General features: G+C 36.9%; 1 protein-coding gene across 5 annotated transcripts in view; it reads right to left on the bottom strand.

The window, feature by feature from the left end:
• Window positions 1-23,616, bottom strand: part of PDE4D (phosphodiesterase 4D) — a 369,025-nt gene that overhangs the window by 118,214 nt on the left and 227,195 nt on the right. The window contains exon 1 of one of the 5 annotated variants that reach the window (XM_039566802.1): window positions 14,718-15,010. The exons of the other annotated variants lie outside the window; for them this stretch is intronic. Coding sequence (XP_039422736.1) covers window positions 14,718-14,782 — 65 coding nt within the window. The 5' untranslated portion in view covers window positions 14,783-15,010. Of the gene's footprint in view, window positions 1-14,717; window positions 15,011-23,616 lie in introns of those variants that run through there. 5 annotated transcript variants of the gene reach the window in all.

Here is a 23,616-nt window from a genome sequence, read left to right as displayed (position 1 = left end):
AATATATTATCATACTCTACTACACAACCCTGCCAGGACAGCACGTGGGCAAGCATCTCCTCCTGGGAATCTTGCAGTTTTGTGTTAAGGAAGCCTTGTCAGTACATATCTTCCCATACTATTCTTTTTTTACCCCTCCCAGCCATGGCTTTTTGCCCACAGAGGAGAATCTGCCTATCCATGAGAAAGACAGGCTATTAAAAAAGATAGCAGGTTTGTGTACTATTTTCCTCTTCGAAATTTTTCTATGGTTGTTAAAAGTTAAGGCAGTGAGAACAGAAACTAATCTGACTTCTCTAATGCATGACTGAAGTAGCATTGAGTTATAAAGAGTTTTTGCTAATGAACTTCAGTGTCAACATAGAAGTGAAATTTAGTAAGCATAAATTTTCAGAATATTCATGGGTTTGTACAATTTCAGGGATAGCATGCTTGAGAAACTAAATGTTTGATTAAAACAAAATAAATTCCTCAAGGAGTATTTAAAGTAAAGAGGGAGGCAGAGAATTTCTGCTTGTATTTCAAATATTAAACTTCATATGGTTCCCTAGTACCTGAGAAAGTGAAATAAACCATCATGGAAATATCTGTATCATTTAAATCTTCAAGAACTATTACATTATGCAGTAATGTTTGTGATTGTCTTTATATTCCATCCTTTATGGGAAGCTGGATTTAATTTATTTTCCAAGCACCTGCAATAAAAAGTATTGCAAAAGACCTGGTTCTGCAGAGCTAAATTTCAGGAAATGGGTCCTTTTCCTTCAATGAATACAATGTCTGAGGCTAATTTAACATCAAATGAACTAGAAAGTAACTCCAAAATCAGATGATGGTTCTGAGCCACAGAGAGATAGCAAGGTCAAAGGGGTTCAGAAGTCTGCTCTCAAAATCGCTATTCACCTGGATTACTACGGGAAGATCCTCATATTCACACACTTTAAAAAGAGGAGCAGCAGGCAAGGGGGGAATGGATCAGACTTGGAGAAGGGAGAAGAAACAACAAAGGATCCTTACTCTGCACGCTCATCCCTTTTAGGAAATATATATCTGCAGCAAACAAAATTCTGTTTATCAATACTTCTTATTAAAGATTGGAGAAAAGGGATCTGCTAGTGAGCAAAAGTAAATTCCAAAAGCTGCTAGCTCTTAGATTTTCTCTCCAGGTAAAACAACTGAACTGGAATTTCAGTTAATATCACAATTTTATTATTATTTTATTTTAGTAGTCTCTTCTGAGGATTTTTGAAAGCAGCTGGAAAGTTCTTGAAAACTAACTCTTTCTTCATTTTTGATTCTGGATTTCCAATTGTTAATGAGTATTTAAACTAAAATAATATCTTATTTTGAAGCAAAAGCCCAAATATTCCCACGATCAATATCTCAAATAGAAAAAAAGAAAAATGGAGAAGGCAGAGCGAGCAGCTAGAGCAGCTAGCCTGTCTGAATGTTAAAAGAGCTACAGTGCTTTGCTTTTGGTTACAATGAATCATACAGAACTTCTATTTCTAGTACCAGGAACCAATAAGAACATAACTACTGGTTAGTAAATCAATCTGTTTTAGTTGAGGAAGCAAAACATTCTGAAGACCTACTGGAAACTGAAAAATTCATACTTCACATCCATCTAAACCCATGTAATGATACTAATGGCATAAATGCAAAGCAGTATTTTACTTTTGAAATAAATAATTGTAAGAAAGTTGTTAATGCACAATATCAGTAAAAAAGTCATACAGTCATCTTACTAACATAGGGGGAAACTGTGGGGGAGGGAAGTATTTCTGTGGTGGAAAAGCTGTTTGGACAAGATGAAAAGCTGTGATGGCTTTACAAAATGTCATTTCCTAGTTATTCATTTCCATCCTTTTTCAAGAATGGATATTCCAAGGAGAAATATACATTGCTTCACAGCTGTGAACATCTTGCTTGCCAAAAATGCAAATGTAATTACTATCTGTGAATCAAAGAAAAATTGTGGCACTGCTGATAAATATGAGTAAGGCCCAAACCCCGGCATGTTCACCTCATCCCTGGAAGTCTTCAGGATTGTGCTGGATGGGGCTGTCAGTAACCTGACCTAGTGGAGGGAAGGTGTCTCTGTCCATGACAGGGAGGTTGGAGATAGACGATCTTTAAGGTGCCTTCCAACACAAACCATTCTAAGATTCCATGGCTTTATGGAAATGCAGATCTCTAGAGCTGAAATTCAGATTCATTTGGAAGGGCTCTCTGGGCATGTTTGTAACAGCAAGAACATCAGCTACAAACTGACTGATACCAGGATCACAGTTGTAAGAGAAAAAATCCTTTTAATAGGCAGTTGTGGTATTTGAGTTGTCACAAATGCTGACTTTATGAAAGCTGATGCCACCACTAGGGGTTCAAGGAGTGGTTCATAATGTTTTCCCAGCTCACGTCTCTGACCCTTAAGAATGGAAAACATATGTCAGCAATTAAGTCACTAATCATAGTGTTGCCAAGCATAAAAACAGTGCCTGTGCCAATATCAACTGAGTCGCTTAATATGTTTTCTCAAATGTCCAGGACTCTATGTGGCATCAAACCTAAACAGTCATTTTGGTCGTACTGAAACCTAGGTAAGCATGCATCTCTCCTTAACAGCATTGTATTCAGAGAAGATGGCACCGAGGTGACTATTAGGTCTTGACTAATGTCAAAAGGGACATTAAAACAAAGACCAAAACACAAAGTACCTTGGCCAGTGTTCCTCAGAGGATAAATCAAAAAATAAGCTTTTGCGGACTAGGCTGGAAAGGGCACAGCTTCAATATCACTGAGCCAGCCAGAATCATTTTCCAGCTCATTAAATGAAGGGCATCTGAACAGTTTGAGAACTGACACAGAATAGGTTGAACTTTTTAGAAGTAATTAATTATGCAATGGTAGGGCCTATCACTGATCATCAGCAAGCTTAGACCAAGGGGTCCCATTGGCTTTGATCAATGTATTCTCTTCTCATGCCTTTCAAAAATATTATAACTTTTAAAAGACCCCTTGTGCTATGTATATCTCCTCTTGAATATTGCAATTTCCCACACACACACCCTCTGTGTCAATTTGTCCTTGATTCTTTTACAGATTTCCTCTATATGTGGGTACAAATGAAAGTATATTATCACCAGGATTTCCTGTAATAACAGGTAACAGTGGTAACAGCCTGGTACACAGTTTTACTGTCCTTGGGTTCTAAATCACAGATTTCTTTCTATTGTGAAGTGCATTTTGAACTGTCAGCAGACAAACTATCAAATCAGGCCTTAAATATAATAAAGAGAGGGAGAAAGTAACAATCTAGTCACCACTTTGGACAGTGTCTTCCAGAGCTAATGGAGTAGCTGTAGAAATGGTCACTGAACATAGAGCAGTAATACTGAAACTTTTGAGGTTTTGGAATACTTACAGTACAGGTTTTGGGGTATCATGAGCTGCTGACTAGGGAAACATTACATTTCAAATTTTAAAAGTCTGTTTTCTAAAGAGCAAGGAAAGATCTGAGCATTATGAAAGTATATCAAGATAGAGCGAAAACATTCACTATCCATGGCATAAACTGAGGAAAAGCCAGAGTGACTTGAGCAGAATGTTTTTCCCTTATCACAGGAACGGCACACATCTACTATCTCATTATCTTATTCATGCAGAGGTTTATACTGCAAAATAAAGGCGAAAAGAAGTCAGGGAAATTCATTGTTATTCAATCTGAACAGAAACAAATCACAATAGTTCCTGACACACCCAATTCTCTTTTCAGCCCTGCTCTGTTGACAGAACACAATCAGGACTGGTTTGACTTTTTCAGAATCTCTGAAAAATTAAATTGTGAAACAGTGGGTATTAAAGGGTAAATAAACGTAAAGAAATTTAGAGAAGGAAGGAACAAGAGCTAGAATATGAGCCAGGAATGAAAAGCTATAAAAACCCTATTGTCTGCTGCTATAAATAAGCATTTACTTAATTTATAGTGTAAATTTTTTTTTTTCATTTAAATGAACAGTTGTTCCCAAGTAAACAAGATACCAGGACTGAGAAGAGTATATTTGAAACTGCAAACTGTATTACATTAAATTTTTGATGTCCAGGTGGTTGAATGACTGGCAAAAAGAATAGTAGGAAATCAAATTATTATAGTTTATATATTTCAATTTCAGAATTCAGTACTATTTTAAGACTAAAGTAATGTAAAATTGAAGAAGACATAAAGAAAACCTGAAACTCATTTGGAAGAATTAACAACATCTCCATAAATGTTTCTTTCAACCTAGCTGCCTACTGCAAACTACTTTTAAGCCATGCTCAAATGGAACAGTGTTTGTACGTATTTAATTGTTTTCTCATCACTGAAAATGCTTTGAAGAAAACTTGTGATACAATGAAAGTGGGTGGGAAAAAGGCCTTCATTCTCCAGCATCAGCAAGGGATCCCTTCAAGGCCTTAGTAACATTTGCAGCCTGTAAGAACATATGGTGGATTTTTCCCCCTTGCCATTACTGAGCTTCTCAGAGTAACAGTGTGTTTTGGTAGCCAAAATAAGTATGCAAGGAATGCAACAAGGACCTAATACGGCCTCTACCACTAAAAAACATCTGCTGATGAGTATAACCAGAACATCTACCAGCTGAAGTACTGATGTTACTGCTGCTCTTTCATGACCTGACCTTTCCATTTGTCATAGGAAAACATGTTCCATTTTACCCTTATTGGGTCTGTCAGAGGTAGGTTAAATAGAAGTCTCACACTCTTACTGCAAGCTAGTAAGCAGGCCTGTGAACTTTTAAATGTTCATCTTTACTTCATCATATTTCTCTCCACAAAATGGGGTTATACCTGCCAATATCTTTTTTAATGTAGTTTCAGATATAACAGATGAAAAATAATGAAAAACTGCACGCAGGAATTGGACAAAATCTATCCAGCATCTGTGAAATGGCATTTCACTCTATTGAATGTCCTTCCTCTGTGTTTCCTTTTTCCTTTGTACATTTCAACACCAGCTGATAAAAGCATTATCACACCATCTTTATGCAAATCATGCAAAGAAACTATATATAAAAATCAAGAATAAGAAGTAACTACACCAAAAAAATCTCTTTTTAAAAAAAAAAGTCCTAAACATCACTTGGCAAAACAAGAAAAATGTTTTTCTATAGATCACACAGGGAAAATTAATAGCACAGGTTTGCACAGACAGCTAAACTTGGAGGCCAGGCTCCCCAGCAGTCCCTGGGGAGAGAGCTCACAGGAAAGCTGGGAGCACCTGTCTGTGTTAGGATGACATTTCTGATTTTCTGAACAGCCCTCTGGACTTAAATGAATTCCCCTGTTGACTATGCAAGTAAAGGTGAAGGGATTGTCTTAAAATGGTGAGAGTTTAAAAACAATGGATCTTTTCCTCACCTTTTAATTTGTGAAACTTGCAATCTTTTCTGTAAGCATTAAATCTTTAATTTTTAGATGTGAGAGCTGAGGATGTCATGTGACTATTAGACTTGAGTGTATAAAAAATTACTCAAGCTATACCAAGGGGGAAAACAATGGAAGATACATTTTTATGAAAGAAAAATACTTGACTGGAACAAAAGTTAGAATGAGGAAAAGAAAAAAAAGTATTTATGCATACAGTTTAATTCAAACCACCCTTAGGATGGCTTGCAGTGAAAGCAGCAACACTAAATACTAGTAAGACCAAGCGGTTCACTTATGGAAATGCGATGCACTTCATTTTGTCTTAAAGAACATAAGGAGTGCAGGCTTTATCACACTGTGGCTTCTCACACTATATATGAAGATATATAGTGTGAGAAGTAAATAAAATTTTTAGTTCACTGGACGCACTTGGAAAATACACATATACAAGCAAGGAAATTTTATGTTATTCTGTATAAAATGGATTATATATTTTAAGGAGATATGCACATTTCCACGGCAGAATTTTTGACTAACTTTATGGCCATCACACATCTAAAGTGCAAACACACTAAAAGGATTCAACTGAATAGAACATATCTGTGTTCCTGATACAGCAACATGGGCATCAAAGAGCATAGGAGATGTTGAACAAGGAAGGATGAAAGCTGCAGTAACACAATTGCTCAGTTTTAGACATAAAAACACCTATTTTATATCTGGAAGTTTTGAAGACAAAAATTGAAACCAATATTTTTGTCATTAACTGAAGGTAAAAGAACTGTTAAAAGAACTGTTTTGTTCCCATCTTGCAAAGGTAAATTTTGATGGCATTCAAATCATGAAGGCTGTTTCTAACTCAGCTGGAAAGGGAGATTTAAATTCAAATAAGAAGGACAGAAAATGTGAAAATGGGGGGAAGTAAAAGTAAATTAGTTACAGTGTCTGAACCCAATAATAGCCATATGTATAGGGCTAGGACAAGAGAAAAATAGATGTTAAGGTTAAGTCAGGGAAAGACAACATATCACAAGAAAGCATGGCTCACAAGCTTAAAATTACTAAATATGGAAACGTCTGAGACAATAAAGATGATTATTAATATAAAGCTCTCAGAAGAAGATGATCTTATATAACTGATCTTGTGCAGGGGACACTTCAGGGCAGCGGCAACCAAGGAGCTTTCATAGTGACTAGCTGTTTATTTCTCAATATATACCTCTTGGAAAGAATTTCCTAAAAGTGTTTGCTGTTGTCTGCCATGATGTGTGAGGGGGTGGATGCTGGCAGCAGCTTTGAGACGTAGTACACCACCACATGGAATTAGTCACTGGGGTTCCAAAAGCAGCCTGTCACGGTGTCAGAGGGTTTACTTGCCTCGTTACAGCATCATCCCACCAGCTCCCAGGGCACTACAGAAAGCACCAACATGCATCTCTTTGCCGTGTGTTGTCTTGTACTGATGGAATGTGTGTCCTTTTTTTGAAACATGTTGTGGGTACACACTTTAGAGACATTTGTTAGTAGGATATTATATAACTGCATATGGTAAGTTCTTCAAAATTTAGATAACTAACCAATAAAATTACCCCAAAACTGACATTTTTCAAACCCACACAAAACATTTACACTTATTAAAAGAAACTTAAGGATAAATTTCAAAACTACTGAAAGGTTTTTTCATAAAAATAAATCCCTTTTTTTCTAGTCTAACTTGAATTTTTATTCAAATATTTTATTTGAATAGTGATTTTAAATTACTGAACTTAAATAAAGCACAATGAAACTGCAAAAATGAATTTTTTTTAATTGATCTGTACTGGATTTGAGATGTCTGACAAATAAAAAGACTTACTAATGTTCCTGAAGGAATCTTCTTCCTTTTTTTATGCTTAACACTTTCATAGAAGGGGAAAAGTATTTCTCAAATAACTATAGAGAAAACTGTTTTCGAATTAGTGTGTGAGATTTTAGTGTGTTAGTATTTGAGCACATTTAAAAAGCCACCACCAAATGCTGATATAAGTCTATCAAATGAAACAGAAAAGCAACAAATTTAAGTCATGTTTTCCTCTCTGTGCTTCTCAAATCCTCAAAAATGACGTCAAATGAACAAATCTGTTTCTGCCATTTAGCTTTGAAACTGTTCTGTATTTTAATATATTATAAGTCTGGAAAGATTTCATGATTTTTAATGAAAGAAAAAATACTTAAAAGGCCATATAATACCATACTATGCACCTATCTAAGTCACGAATGCCCCTATCTTAACAGTAACAGCAATGCTACCAAATAAAGGAGTGCAGAAATGTACTTCTGGTTTTGTAATGTGACTTAAGAAACATGCTCTAGTGCATGTTAGTCTGAATTAGAAACCACCATAGCTGAATTCTGATGGGAACCACAGTAACGAGACTGAATCATTTGTTTTGTCATTGGAATGACGACATAACTGTTTAGTGAGTTAATGGCTGCAAATTGGCCTCACTTTGACTGCAAGGTTCTTTCAATACAATATTTAGCCTAGGTAGTCGGTTTATTCTTGCTGTTGTGTTCTAATACTCTCTAGTCCATACTGCATTTCTCTTATTTTATGTGATAATTCCCCTTATAAGATAATAGTAAAATTACTAAATATTAAAGTATGTATTCAGCATAAGCTGCTTCAGAAAGAATTCATCTGGCTATAGATGCACACTGTAGGTGTCCACATACAAGTTAGATCTCATTTATATGCATTACTTATGTTGAGTGGCACTGATAAAATCAGTGACATCAAGAGTACGTATCTTCCTGACGCAGACATCTAAAATATGTCACAGACGTCATATCCTGACAGCAAGTATTTCTCACCAAGAGCATGAGGTTACTAGATCAGGTATGATAAAAATCTATCTAGATGAGCTGAATCCCACCTGTTACGTCTTACACTGCAATTGTGCTTCTCAGAATACAAGGTAGGAAGTAAGATAACCCCTTGTTGTGGAACTAAATGCAAACAACTGTTTCAGACATGGTGTAATGGAAGGGTAGAAAAGGGAGAAGGCTTCCATCATGGTATCTCAGCATTGATCCGGGTTGGAACTACCTTCTATCCCCACTTGAACCAGCTGTAAATGGTCTTTTGGTCATTCAGGTTGAGCTGTCAAGTGAGCTCCCCATGAACCTTGTTGTCCTCTCCCTTTTTTACACTAGGGACAGACACTGAAGTGCCACATCTTCACTGGGCCTCATGGTCATTAGGTTTGAACAGAGCTTTGTCCACAAGCTGATAACTTACAGATGTGCTCAGGGAGAAAGTGTGAAAACTGTGCTGTAAAGACAAGATTATATTTTCAGGAAAACTGAAAGTGGATTGTTAATGCACTCAAGTGAGAGGCAGAGGACTACATTGTGTGTTTGCGTGTGGTGGAGAAAGAGTGAAAGAGTATTACATGTGTTTATCTGGATGCAACTTGAAAGAAAGTATCTCCAAGGTAGTGCCTTTCTTTGCTGGAGTCAAACTTTGCAATTTGTTCTGTTTGGCATAGTTTGCAATATTTGTTTGTTTAAAAAACCACCACATTTGTTATTTCAAGACAGCAGTTCTTATCACATTGATGTTAAAGTAACTGGACTTTATGTTGGCAAGTCTAATACTTCTGCTCTACAAAAATACAGAGATGAGAACATGCCAAAAGAAATGGCTAAAAAAAGCAGTAAAAATTATTTTAAATCACTATCTCAACTTGAAATGGCAGTCAAAAAATCTACACAACATACTGGACATAATCAACAAAGGTGCTGAGAAAATAAGCAGATATAATTTTACTACTGTGTGAGAACTTTGGTGTGTTCACATCTTGGGTAATGCCTGCACTCAGGCCTCTTTTGAGGAAATACAATGAATGGGAACTAAAATGATCAAGGGATGGGGCAGCAGCCTGTTTAGGAAAATACAAGAAGGCTACAACTTTTCAGTTTCTACAGGAAAAGGCTGAGGAGGCTTTAACTGAACTTAGAGAATCATGGAGCTGCTGGATAAGTGAATGCAGACTCTTTCATGAAATGCCATAATGGCAGAACTAATTTTAAAGCTCAGTAAAGAAAGTGGCTTTCCTACATAAGCAGAAAGATTGTCAGAAGGCTGTAGGGGAAGAGACTTTACCAGCAAATTCAGAAAAGAGATTAGGCAGTCTATAGGCAAACAGGTACATAGATGATCGGAGAAGCAGAAGGCCAAGGTGAACCCTGTAACATCCCTAATACAACACCAGTAAATGCTGGGCAACATGATGGGAATGGACTGCAGAAACTGGACAGGGACTCAGCTATTCCTGTTGCTGCAGGTGATTACAGGATACTAGGTTAGGAAGACTAGTGGCCAGGCCCATTAGAACATGTCTTATTCTTTTAGAAAATAGACTACTTGATCCTTTCAAAACCCACCACTACTTCATTGAAAAAACTTTTTTTCTCCTTCCATTTTGTAAAAATAGCACTGTTTAACATATCACACTATGGAAAATGGCATCATGCTGACTATGCAGACTTTCCCATTAGCACTGAACAGTAAATAAAAGCATATATACCCCCTTGAATTTCTATGGTTGCCATGATTTGAGGACCATACTGCTTACAAAAGCCTATTTTTCTTAATGAAGTCACCTATGAATTCAATCAAAGACAGAATTCATGTAGGAAAACTCATCTGTAGCTTGCAGGCTTTCCTCAACATTCAGAAATCCCACAATTTTACATGTTATACTTGGTACTACAATCCCTGCCTATGAGTTTGGATGGTGTGCAGATTGCATTGAACTTTCCCAATGCACTCTATTCAATACCTTCAACTACTAAAACTGCAATTGGACATTATGTGAAGTCCCCACCCTCCTTTTTTAATACAGTTTCATAAGATATGGAAACAAGGGACAAGTAATATCATCAACAGTGCCTCACAAAACAGTCATAATACTGGAGAGGAAAAGAGATTCACCCAACACAGAAATAAAAAACCTTAACCCTTTAGCAGCCAAGTGACATGAATGTTGTTAATATTGTCCACAGTTACATTCACCTGTGTTTACATTCTCTGCCCTGTAGACAAAGATTCCTTGAAGGAATACCTGGTTTTGGTGTTGATGTCACCAGCACTGGGATTCCCAGTCTGGAAGTCTGCAGCTAACTTTAAATATATAACAATAATAACCTATACACATATGACTCATTCAGCATCATTTATTGAATACATTCTTCATCTTTGTACTGGCAATAGGCTTGCTAGCACCAACGGATTAACCAGGGAACTGAACGATTTTGGGATGGCCAGTCCCCAAGCAGTGTGATGTGGCCGCAGCTTCCTCCTGTCAGACAGGGCTACCAAAAGATTGGGTCATGCTTATTGCAGAGTTCTACTGTACGGTATCTTTAAGTCAGGAAACCAGTGCAGCTACCTGAATGTCAGCTCATTGTTTTGTTCTAGCTCTTCTGCCCAGAAACAACGCCATTCACTGATGCCAAGCCACAAGTATTTTATTGTCTCCATTCAATAAAACTTTTATTTAGTATCTCTCTTGTGATCCACATATTAAGGGTCTTGGAAAGTCCATACAAGAGGTCAGTTTTGTACCACTTATCTATAAATACGTCATAGACTGAGAAATCCGTATTTGACAACATCCTTCAGTGATTTCCAATATACTGAACTTAATCATATTGCAGACAAGCAATATCACCCACTTCTAGAGCTAAATAAGAACAGATGCATTGTTCTACATAACACCACAGACTGAATTGTTGAAGACCTCTGCTTTCTGGGTCACTAGACAGGCTGTGCCCTCTTCAGATCAATCAAACACCAAAGTTCCAAAACCCAGACAAGCCCAAACTGGCCTACATTACAAAAAATAAATAAAACCCAGTGATTCCAACTCATGAAGTAAACAGTTAACTATCTCTAGTTGCATCATGCAGAAAGGATTGTGGCAAAAATCTGACAATACTCCTGAGGCTTATAGCTCTTTTGGCTAGTTACATGTATCATGAAAAGCAAAGGCAATTCTAAAATCTGATCAGCTGCACCATTTCCAGCCAGTAGGTTCTGCGCAACAACCCAGGCTGCTTGCTTGATTTGCCATCACTTCCTCATTTAAACTTCTAACATTTTAATTCACTTAATCTAAATACCTTTTTTTTTTCTAAGTTCAGACTTTTCTGTCATTACAAAAGGAAAAAATCAACAGAAATACGACATTTTCTGTGAAACACTACTGCTTTACTGTTAAGTGGCAAATAGTCAAGAAAATACGGAATCATATTCTCATTTAAATGCTTGTACTCCTGTCTCAGCCAAAGTTTAGCTTACTGTGATTTCCTTACTTCCTTATTATTTCTTCTCTGGAATAAAAAGACACATCAATTGTCTTAGTTGAAAAGACTGCACAATCATTTATCCCTTCTAGACTATTCTCCAGAAGATCTATGGTATAAAACCATACTTCACAATCACACCCTGAATTGAGGAATGAGTGGCAGTGAGTGGTAGAATTGAGCAGCATTAACATAACAAGTAGCCTTATATAAGTCCCTTTCTTATTTTGTATAAATACCAACCATCTGCTTTTACTTCAGTCACCATAACATCAGGATAAATTTTCCAAGGTACATCGGAAAGAGAAGGTTTGCCTACAGACCCTACCATCATGCTAAACATCAGCCATCTCCAACCCAAGCCACATTAAAAGGGAAGACATCAGTACAGCCTGGGCTCATCTGCATCTGCTCAAAGTCAGCTGGGGTACCCATCACAGCACATCATCAGTGGAGATACCCTTTGAATGCTTTGTAATATTGATACAGAAAAGAATATTATTCTTTTACCACACACATGCTTTTACACTGAACTTGCTGTGCCTTTTGGACAGAGAGTGAGTGTGATTACAGGGAACCAAGAGCAGAGGTTTTTCTGTCTTGTCTTTACATCTTTTCTGTCCCCTTAGTGGTCTCTGTGTTTGGAGCCTGGTTTCTGATTTTCATGGAAATTAATATTCACAAGGGAAGTGGTAGAGGAAATCCTGGGATCATTTTTTCTCAAACCCTTCTAAGACAGGTATCCACACTTTAAAACAGTCCTGTCACTCAAGTCTCTGTGTTCTTGAGACTCAACTTCTCCTTCCTCCCAGGCACTCCTGCTCCTCTTACATAGAGTGGGGTCCCTATGTTAACAGATTCAGAAAAGAGAATTACGTGGCATAGCTCTTCCTGTCTCCTGGCCTGAATACCTACCAGTGTTTCTGATTTAATCCTGATCTGATTTGTCCCTAGGCATTCATATTGTGGCAAGATTATAGTGTTGCTGTTCTCCCCCAGAGAACTGCAGGAAGGTACAAACCCACAGATTCAGGCAATAAGGCCCACAAAATTAAGCCAAGCAGATGGTTTGGAAACTGGTCTTGCTCAGGCCCACCTTGAAGGCTGCTGGTTGGGTGATGTGGGTAGGGTGGGCTGGCCTCATCTGCCACCTCCCTGGAGGCGGCCAGGAGCTGAGGTCGGTGTGGGCAGGCAGCAGCTCCCTCCCACTCTCTCTGATCTCAGCACTCCATTTTCCCCCTGTTTGGGACAGGGTCTGCCTGCCCTTGCTCCACACCACCAGAGAACAGCATGTACCTTCTCCAGCAGCCTCCAAATATCTCCCTGAGAGTTACCTCTGAGCTCAGGTAGTGTTCCCAAACAGCAGGGTAGCAGAGGACTCCCAGTTTACAACCAGCAGAACAGGTATTCTCAGATATCAGATTAGCATTATAACTAAAGGCAACAGCAACAAAAGGCAGGTATTTTAGACAGAATATTTGGTGCTCAAATTAGATTGCAACCATCAGCTACAAGGATTTTTTTTTTCTTTTAAACTACTTTTTCCTGAAAGAATTAATGGAGGCAGTCAACAATAACAACAAAAAAAACAAAGTAGAAAGGCAGACTTAATCAGAGGTACTGACTTATTTGCACAGTTGTACGTAATAGCTAAGGTATGTATGTTTTAGCTCACTTCCTTGGAGGCACCCTGCGGAGTGTAGCACTTTAGCAATATTTAGTTTACCAACATGGTATTGTAATTTAATAAAGAGATAGAGACACTACTTACTGCATTTATTTCAGCAAAACTCTGCCTTAGCAGTGTCTGAGAACAACTAGGACTACTCTTTAGCTTGAGTAGTGTACTTGTTTAATTTTCTTTTACTACAAAATGGTTTCAGTAAAAGATAACTGGAAGAGATTACTAACTGCTTTAACAGTAATACTGACATGGCTTTAACTCAGAGTCAAAACTATTTGAAACATAAAGTTTTTATTAGGCTAATGTTCAATTAACTGGATGTATTTCCTCACAAAGAACTGTATTTATTTACTGTTCTATCCCCCAGTAGCACATCAGCCATTTATATATATAAAAAAGTTATAGTTTAAAATACATAATTTTATACCTGTAAAATATAGCTCTGAACAATTAGTTTATTATGTGCTTATTAAAATGATGGTGGTTTTATTAAAGACACAGAGAGATGAAAAAAATGTGGGGCACATTAAGAGAGTAAAGAGAATTTATTTCTCATACTTTATAGAAAGCTGTCCTGTCAGTGCCCATCAAGCTTTAAAAAGCAGCATAAAGTTCTCACAAGAAAAAAAGTCGAAGTCAAAAGTTTTGTCAAAAGACAAAACTTTGCTGATTGCTAACTGAAAAAATCTGCAAGAAAATCATACAGATCAATATCACAGGCTACTTCTACTCCTCTAAGCCTCAGAGAGGAGGGGAAACACATGAAGCATAACATAGCCCAGTCTCACATATGCTGCTACAAAGTCTGCTGCTTCCCAGGACACATCTCTACCAGCGTCTGTTTGTGCAGCAAAACTACGTGTAAGCATCCCAAAATAGCTCACACAAACTATAACTTCATTTTACTCTCCAGCCTCCAGAAATGCAAGCTTTTTGTTATGATTTCTCTTACTGAAATAAGTCTACTGAAGATTTTTAGAAGGAATCTCCAAGTGTAAGGATTGAATCTTACTGCTGAATGGGAAAAATCTATGTAATGTGTCACAAAAAGTATGTAAAGGCTTCTCTTTTTAAAAATTATATACACTGTATTTTACAATAAAACACAACAATAATTGTGAAACTCAACAGCTGAACATCTTCAATAACCATGCAAAATCTATCAAGTCAAAATTAAAGTCTGTGACTTTCTTGGGACATATCTCTGTGTCCTAATAGGAAGGAGAGCCTGAAAGAAACAAACGAATCACATTACCACATTGTGTCAGCAGTCCTTAAGGAGCTGGTAGATCGGGATCTTGGCTTCATAACAATGCTCATTTCGAAAAATTCCTTCAGTAATACTAGCACAGATGTCAGTTGTCCTTAAAAAGCTCATTCTCAAAGTACTCCATTTCAAAGTATTTTTTAAAATCCTCTTCTTTTTAACACACTCCAAATCAGTCTCGTGTAAAAATCCAGGCTGTGGAGGAAGAATTCTAACATGCTGCAACTCCTTCCTTTTTCATGCTGAGTTTACTCTAGCACTGTGCTGTTCGGAAATGACAGTGCTTTTCTCTTCTGTCTTGTATTGCCCTGGGAGGAACTAGTCTATTTCGAACCTATTCTCCGTTCAGGTCACATGAGAATGAAGGCAGCTGAAAAGAGTCCCTATCTCTTTCTTGCAGTTTGATAACAACAGGTTTAAAGGTCAATAACATTTAAAAAAATGGGAAAAAAAAGAAAAGAAAAAGGAAACAATACTTATGGATAATAAATGAAAGGAAAGGATGAATGTAAGTTACAGTAATGTTTCTGAGTTTGCAGGGAATTCTGCTTAGAGACATGCTAGATAAATTAGTCTCTGTGGAGTAAAGACAGGAACAAAGTTTTTTTTATTCCAAATCCACTGAAACCCTTACCCAGAAATGTAATTCTTCCCATTCTCTTTCTCCTAACACTTGCTTAGATACTTTGAATAAGTTCTATTGTCTAACTTCAAACTAGAAAGTATTCCCTGTCTGAAAGACATTCAGAACACTGTGGGGAAGTTAAATAAAAATGAAATTCCTTGTTCACTGTTAAAGTCAAACACATATACAGATAGTGATTGTTATTAATCACTGAAGGAAAAAATACCATAGTTGAGGAACTACAACATGACGTCCTTTCTGGTCTACTGCAAATACCTTTTCCTGATATAATAATTACATTAATAGTTCACATATTATCAAAAAAATTGCATTTATAATTTCTAGCCAAAAAATATCATAAAAGCTTTGGGAGCTAATTCCTATCTTAATATATTTGGCAATTTCAGCATTAAAAGAGGAAAAATGCAGTGAAAAAAATAGAGATTATATTGTTTAATTTATAAATTTTTGAAAATGCTCTGAACTGTGTTAGAATTGATTTTAAACTGAAAGAACAACTTTATTGCTGAACAAGTGTTTACATGCTTAATAGCCATTCCTTTGCAGTTGCTACAAGTGTTGCAGTACATTACTTTTGATAGTAGTGCATCTAGGTTAATAATGAAAACAAGCACTGAAGATTGCATTCATAAAGTTTATATAGACTTGGCAAATAGAAGGAAAATATGATAAATAGATTATGTGTCAAAAGATCAAAAAATTATCAAACTGGAATGTGTATAAGGCTCTCTACAACCTTTGCACTTTATTTTATAACAGTACAATAAAATGCATTACCAACTATGCTGTATATCACCAGGAAAGATCCTAACTGCCCTGGAGGCTTTTGCTAGTGATCTGCATATAAAGTGATCCACAACAGCAGAAGGAATGTTAATAACTTTTCTTGCTCTGTGTTCTGTTCTTCACGTTTTCTGGCACTTATCTCTCAAATATCACTTAGTGACTTGCAAAGGACCTTTTGTAAGAGTCTTATGCAATCAAAAACGTTAACTTCAATGAGTGGAAAAGGCATTGGTGGTAAATTTAGCTTGAAGGGTCATACAGTCATGGGACCTTTAGTAACAGTTGGGTCTGTCACTGTGCAGGTCACACGTCTATAGAAGAGCACATAAATCAGGCACCATGTTGTGAAACTTTTTTATTCCTTTAACAGATGGAATAGGTCATGAAAAAAGAAAATCAGATAAAATAGAGGTCCTGGATTGTTACAGAATACCTGGCCATTTTAATGCTGGGGTTTTTTTAAAGTTTGCTTGGTTATTTATTATTTATAAATATGAAAACTATTTCAATTTTATGTAGGAACACAAAATGAAGGAAAACAAAGCTTTTGACTAAGTTTTTTGTAATACCATACTGAAATCAAGTATTCAAAGACTATTTCTGCTGTGCTACAAAGTAAGTATCCCAGGATAGTCTGTTCTCAGTAGTGCATCAGTCAAGATGCTGCCTCTTACTTGTAGTTGCTAGAAATATAACTAGAAATATTAACATATTTAGATACTAAACACTACTATGCAATATAAATACATTCTAGTTGCAGGTACTCAAATATTTGAGTCAGTGTTTTTCAATACTAGTTCAGAAAAAAGTTCACATGGGTTCGCAGTTCTCCATCTCATTAACTAAATACTAACACCTACTGTAAATATGCTTTCTTTGTTCTCCATCCTCAGCTCCTTAGAAACAAACTCCTGTTCTCCAAGTGCCTATTAACTTCAACAATTATGAAATATATATTAAGCAACCATACTTCAAGTGGCCAAATCAGAGCCTGTCTTAAGGTAGTAACCTTAGAATCACAGGGCTCCCACAAAAAAGGGTGTCTATTAGTAGGAAGGAGAGCTCACAGGCCTCCAGGGAATGTTAGTTTTATTTGAAATTCATCAGTTGACTTTGTCAAAGTTAAAACAAAGGAACCTCTTAATATTCATTATGAGAAAGGCCAGCCTCTTTCTAGAGACGTTTGTAGAGAACCCATTAGAACAACTTTGGCAGTTAAAAATAGCTTCTAATTCATACATAAAATCTGTTGTGCTACAATTAACCTCAATTGCAGATTTGTCTAAGTTTTATGAAAAGATAGGAGCATACTAGTCCACCATGCTCATAGATGATGATGTAGTATTTATTTTTGTATCTGGTATGGGGTCAAATAATAAAAAATCTCAATTTCTCATAATTTGAGGAATTAAGAGAAAAAAAAAGGACAGTTAAGAGAATAAACAGAGAAATGGCCATTGCTTAAATAGCTGTGCATGTAATCCTGTAACTAAAAAAAAAAAAAACCATGGTTTTTTTTTCCTTTTTGGAATCCTTTTATTTTTTAGGGTGGCTGGAAAAAGGCTTTGGCATAGAAGTCTTGTTTGGATTCTACCACATTTAAGGCAAGGGTTGATTGTATAATAAAAATAATGAAGAAAAGTTTTAAAATTAATGAAAATACTAAAAGATGGAGACATTCAGTACTACTAAATATGCTAATAATAAAAACAGCAAGAAAAGCAACCATATTTTTTATCTGCATGTATCACCAACTGAGGTTTTAGCTGTATAGCTAAACTGTCTAAAGAAGAGAAGATACAGAAAGAATTAAAACACCAGTAATACAAAGTGTGCTGGATTCAGCTCACTTTGAGCATGCTTGCATCTTAGTTACTTCTCTTCAAAGTAGTAAGTAATGGAATTAAACCAGTATTACAGTGCACAGAATTGAATATTAAAATGAATTGCAGAAAGTGTGGCTTAGGGAATGAGGTATAGGAGTGACTGTTCTGTTCCATGCTTGGCAACATCTCTTTCTTGAGGTTATGGAAAACTTGCTTAAACATTCTGAGTTTTGTCTTCCTAGTTTGTAAAACAGGGATAACCCACACAATGCTGCTTGAAAAGCACTTGGACATCAAACTGATGAAAAAAAAACATGCAATATGTGCCAGGCTACTGCTGCTCTACGCAAGCTGAAGAAATGGATTCACAGTCTCAAGACTTCAGACATAATGACTGGGCTCTTAAGTGTGGTGTTTGGAATATACATTACCAAATGAAAGCTGTAACACGATCTGCTGCCTTTTGATATGAATCTTAGCTTCATATTTTTTTTTTCAAGTAGGATAACTAAAATATCTTTAAAAACTTGGAGCTGGGCTCATTCACTCAGGACTATCCCTGTTATTGCTTAGTTACTGTTGCATCTGGTCTTGCTCACAGTTTGTATCTTTCCTTTCTTCGTATATACTTTCCAGCTGATATATTTATATGAACTACAGTTTTCAATAAACAAAGAATATGCATTTAAACTTGAGCCCAATCTTTCAAATATGTAGGAGTACATATTCCACTGTTGGATAAAGTTTTTCACAAACTAAGCTCCATACCAATTAGTTTCGTGCAACTCTGAGTTGCACAGTTCATTATAGTTCATCCACAGAACTAGATTATCCTCTTATTGTCCTGTACTGCACAACAAGCTGAAGGACAGAAAAGATTAACAAGATGTTCTTATCTTACCTGCATGAGTGCGTCTGAGAACTAGTAATGCAGGTCTAGGTTCAGGAGACGTATCTCTCAAAACACAAGTATAGAGTCAGAGAACTGGAGAAACAAATTTTTGACATGCCTGTGAAGATTCTTCCTCTGCTCAACATAGCAAATTATTTTAAAAATATTTTTTGGTAGGGTTGGAATTCCAGGGAATTAAACTTTGCTATTAATTTCTAGGTAACGGCATATTCCCTTTTGACTGGAGTTCCTTTAGCAAAGAGGAAAAAGTTATACACAACTGCATAAGAACTACAAAATGTAATACTAACTAGAGCATAGAATTCCTAAGAATGCAAGAGGGCAAACCAAAGGGCACAGACGAAATGTGACATATGTTGCTAGTGTTTCCTTTCTATATCCACTTACATCCAGCTGCCTGGATTGAGCTGCCCAACTTAAAAATAAAGATGGTTTATTAGCTCAGTGCTTGTAGTGTAAACAAAGTTACTACATGCTCTACAAAGGCTTTACACAGAATCAAACATGCAAAACTCCTCATAGGCAGCATGGCAAAGAGGGTCTTCTGTGAGAATATCCAATTCTAATCTGACACCTTGTCTGAAGATGCCTGATCTTGGTTTCCTTTGGAGCTGCCAGGTGCTGCTGCCTGACCTGTACCATTAGCAGTAAGGGAGGTCTGTGTTACAGAGGCCTTACAGTGCCTCACCCCCTTACATTGCAAAGTCATGTTCTTGATAAAAGTCAGGTTGAAAATGTGTTCCTCTCCCTTTACTCCTGTCTACTTTTAATTTGATTTAATCAGTTATGCAGTTAGAGGTTATCAGCCTCAGTACTAACTGACCATTGCTGGTCCACATAGATTTGGTCTCAGAGATCAAAATAGAATCTTGCTAGGGACTCAAAAAGAAAATTTAAAAAGCTCATTTTTAGGAGCAGGAGAATACTTTTTTTCTGAGAAACATTATATTCTAGGCAAACAGTGCTATCAGTTATGGCTGTGGTCTGTGGCCTACATCTGTCATTAAGGTTGGAATAAATGATGTCTGCTGATGTTGGATTAACACTGCATAACAGAGTATAGCCTAATGTTAAATACTATCCTACTGGAAGACTTTGGACTTCAGCTAAGCTAAGGCTGCCTAGGGTGTCAGGCTGTTTTTCTCTTTTTTTAAAATAAACATAAAAATCCCCCCCAGATTGAACCATGAGTATATCTGTCTATATATATAAGCACACAGACATACAAAAATATGGGTTGTTGCATTATCAAACACAGTCTTTTTGTCACATCTAAATGGGCTTACTGCAATAATACAGCACTAATTACAAGGTTAAAGGAAAAATCTATCAATGTTTCCATCAGACCTTCTGTTTTTGAACTATTTGTTCCACACAAACTCAGACTACAATTTCTTAGCTAAGTAGTTGCTTAAAAAATAAACATTGGTGGCTCATATTTAACTCAATAGGGAGTTACGCAGTAGCTATGGTTTCCAAGAGTAATATGCCATTTTTTTTAGGCTAAAAAAAAAGGTAGACTAACATTCTTTCTCTTTTTTTTTCAGATGAAGCAGTGGCTGCTAGGAAAGGCAAGAGAGGATTTGTATTCCTTTTACAAAGATAAGACAGTTAGGGCTGGTCCTGGACAAAGTTATTCTTGAGTGTCAGGCTTACTATCAGAATCATCATATTTTGTAAGACACGCCCTCTTTCATCACCACCTTGTTCAGAAGAATGGGATAGTGTGAGATTAATAAGGAAGACTCTTAGTAATACCACCATTCTAAGACTATGCTTGTATTTCAAGAGTACAAAGTAGACCACTGTTTCAAGCAAACAAAACTTGTATGTACAACCTGAAAATTCACACTTCAATTTTAAGTATGTTAGCCAGTCTTATATATTAAACCTCTATTTTTGTTTTCCAATTCTGTCTTGTCTAGAACAAAAATTGAACATTAACAAAAAAAGCTGCCTACCCCAACCATGCATACTCTAAAAGGAATCTTTCTGTAACATTTTGTCTTTTTGGAAACAAGCAACTTTTACTATCAGAAAGTCATGCTGAAAGCAAATCTGAGGTGAGGTAACTACATTAGTGTAACAGCAGAGTTGTCTACAAAACAGTAGAGCAGATTTCTTCATGTTCTTCACTGGAAACTTGGCATTCACAGGTATGGGACCATGACCTGAATGAGTCAGACATGGATAAGACTCTTGTTTGGTAGAATGACATCATCCATACTTCTAAGTCCTTCAGAAAAATGTCAGGAACTAAAATTAAATCTAAATTATTCATTATGTTACAAAGCCTTTCTTGAAGAGGAAGTATACCTCTATGACACTCATGTTTCAAAAAATCCACTTGAATCTGTATAAAATTTGCTAGTCATGTTTCACTTCTGTTTGTTTTTCAGATATAGAAAACTCCAAAGATTTAATGTGGCTTGTATGGGGTAAGAAAAAAAAAAACACTCAAAAGTACAAAATGTATTTGATTTGTAACACAAAACTGTCAAACTCAAAACGGTAATTAAAGGCAAAAAGCTATGTATTTTAAAAAGTTGCAAGTTACTGGAGAGCTTCTATGAGAACAAATGAAGGTTACATTGAGAGTACATTACTTGTCATGAATTATTCACTGAGAGTTAAACAAGGCACACTAAGAAAGGAGTTTTCTCACTAGCGTTGACCTGTCAGAGGATTGGTTGCTCATTTAAACTGGTCAGCTAGGCTCCTGCTAGAGACAGCTCTGATAGGCACTTGCTGGGGTAGTCTGTTTCCATGATTCAGATGTCTATTTTAAGACAGACAGAACTGCTCCTCTCAGCTGTCTATCTATCCTTCTGTGGACTATGGTTTCCTGCCTACTTTATGATAGAAACCTAGGTTGTGGGCAATTCAAGATGGACTTGATAAATCCTATGGTACCAGGATAAAACCTGTAAGTTTGTATAACTTGGGGATTGAGGATTTTTTGCCTCTCCACTCTCTTACTTGTAGCAGTTGAACTGAATGTACACAGTACTAAATTTTTCCTTTTATAGAAATGTAAACTTGACATATTTCCATATTTGGCCTTGCATCTTATCATATTCGGATTGCGTGAGAGATGAACAACGCCAAGAAACCACTGCCCCAATCCATATTTAATGTAGTAATTATCACAGTTCAAAAAAGCTGCACTTCTGACCTCTCACCCCTTCCTTCCCAGAGAGGGAAAAGTAAGGTGATCAAAATGAATATGCATATATATAGTACAGCAGCTATACCTACCACTGAAAATGCATGTAAGACCTACTTCTCCTGAGTAGTCAGGCATCAGGAGGGAGAGATACAATATGTTCTGATATTCATCGATTCTAAATTTCTTCTCAGTTTAGGACTGATTGCTTGTTCTATCCGAACTCTTTATTACCTATTTAAATGTTTGAGTTTCCCCTTATTAAACAATGTACCAGGCACAAGAAATCCATGTTGCATTATAAATCCCAAAGAAACCCTCAGCAACACTGGCTGTAAATACCACCAGAGATGACAGCAGCCAGAAACTTCATATTCTTGTGGAAGTATAAGTTGCCTAAACTGGATGCAAGCATTTCAGTATTGCCAGTGCATTGCCACATTAGACATGGACAATATGCGTCTTTCCCCTTTACCCTTCTATGAGTAAGAGATACTTTGTCTGTCATCAAACTTGTCACAGCTTAGTCTACTATATGGATATCCACAGAGGAATATTTATATGTAGACCTCAACATCCTGTAGCATAGCAATTCTGAGACTAGTACAGTTTTACTTGGTATCTAGCACTAGCTAGATATTTTACATAGTCTAATGGTAGCCTTCTAGTATAGCAAATCAATCTATTCTTTTTTCTTGATGCTCTCCTTCAGTACTTGATTAGCAAAGCTATCTCTGTTTTTAATACTGAATTCAATCCAGCTAAATTCCTTCTAGATATATGCTGCTACATTAAATGAAGAAAGAGAGAATCTCTAATTAAAATTCGAGGAAAGGCATCAAGTCTTCCTCTTTCTTTATTTAGGGTGTTCTTTTTTTTAATTAAATGGTGTTCATCAACTTTGCAACATATTTTCTTAAAAAAAAAAATCTTAGAGACATAGAATGGCTTGAGTTAGAAGGGACCTTAAATACCACCTAGTTCCAACCCCTCTGCCACTGGCTGGGACACCATCCTCTGGACCAGACTACTCAGAGCCCCATCAAACTTGGCCATGAACAAAGACAGGAAATGGGCATAAAAAAAGTCTCTGAGCAACCTGTTCCAGTGCCTCACTACCCTCTGAATAAATAATTTCTTCCCAATATCTAATCTTTTTCCTTTTTTTTATCTTAAAACCATTCTCTCTATCACTATCTATCCCTGTAAAAAGTTGCTCTCCCTCTTTTTTCTAAGTCCCTTTAACTGTAAGGCTGAAATGTGGTCTTCCTGGAGCCTTCTCTTTTCCAGGCTCAACAACCCCAACTCTCTCAGCCTCTTTTCATAGAAAAGGTGCTCCAGCCTGCTCATTATCTCTGTGGCCTCTCTGGACTTGCTGAGATCCCAGAGCTGGATGCAGCGCTGCAGGTGGGGTCTCACCAGAGCAGAGGGGCAGAATCCCCTCCCTGGCCCTGCTGGCCGCGCTGCTTTGGATGCAGCCCAGGACATGTTTGGCTCTCTGGGCTGCAAGGGTATTGCTGGGTCATGTCCAGCTCTTCAGCCATGAGAAC

Source organism: Corvus cornix, chromosome Z, assembly GCF_000738735.6.
Source record: "Corvus cornix cornix isolate S_Up_H32 chromosome Z, ASM73873v5, whole genome shotgun sequence".
In the NCBI taxonomy this organism is placed as follows: Eukaryota; Metazoa; Chordata; class Aves; order Passeriformes; family Corvidae; genus Corvus; species Corvus cornix.
Note: the sequence above shows the minus strand (reverse complement) of the source record. Positions and strands in the feature narration are given on the sequence as shown.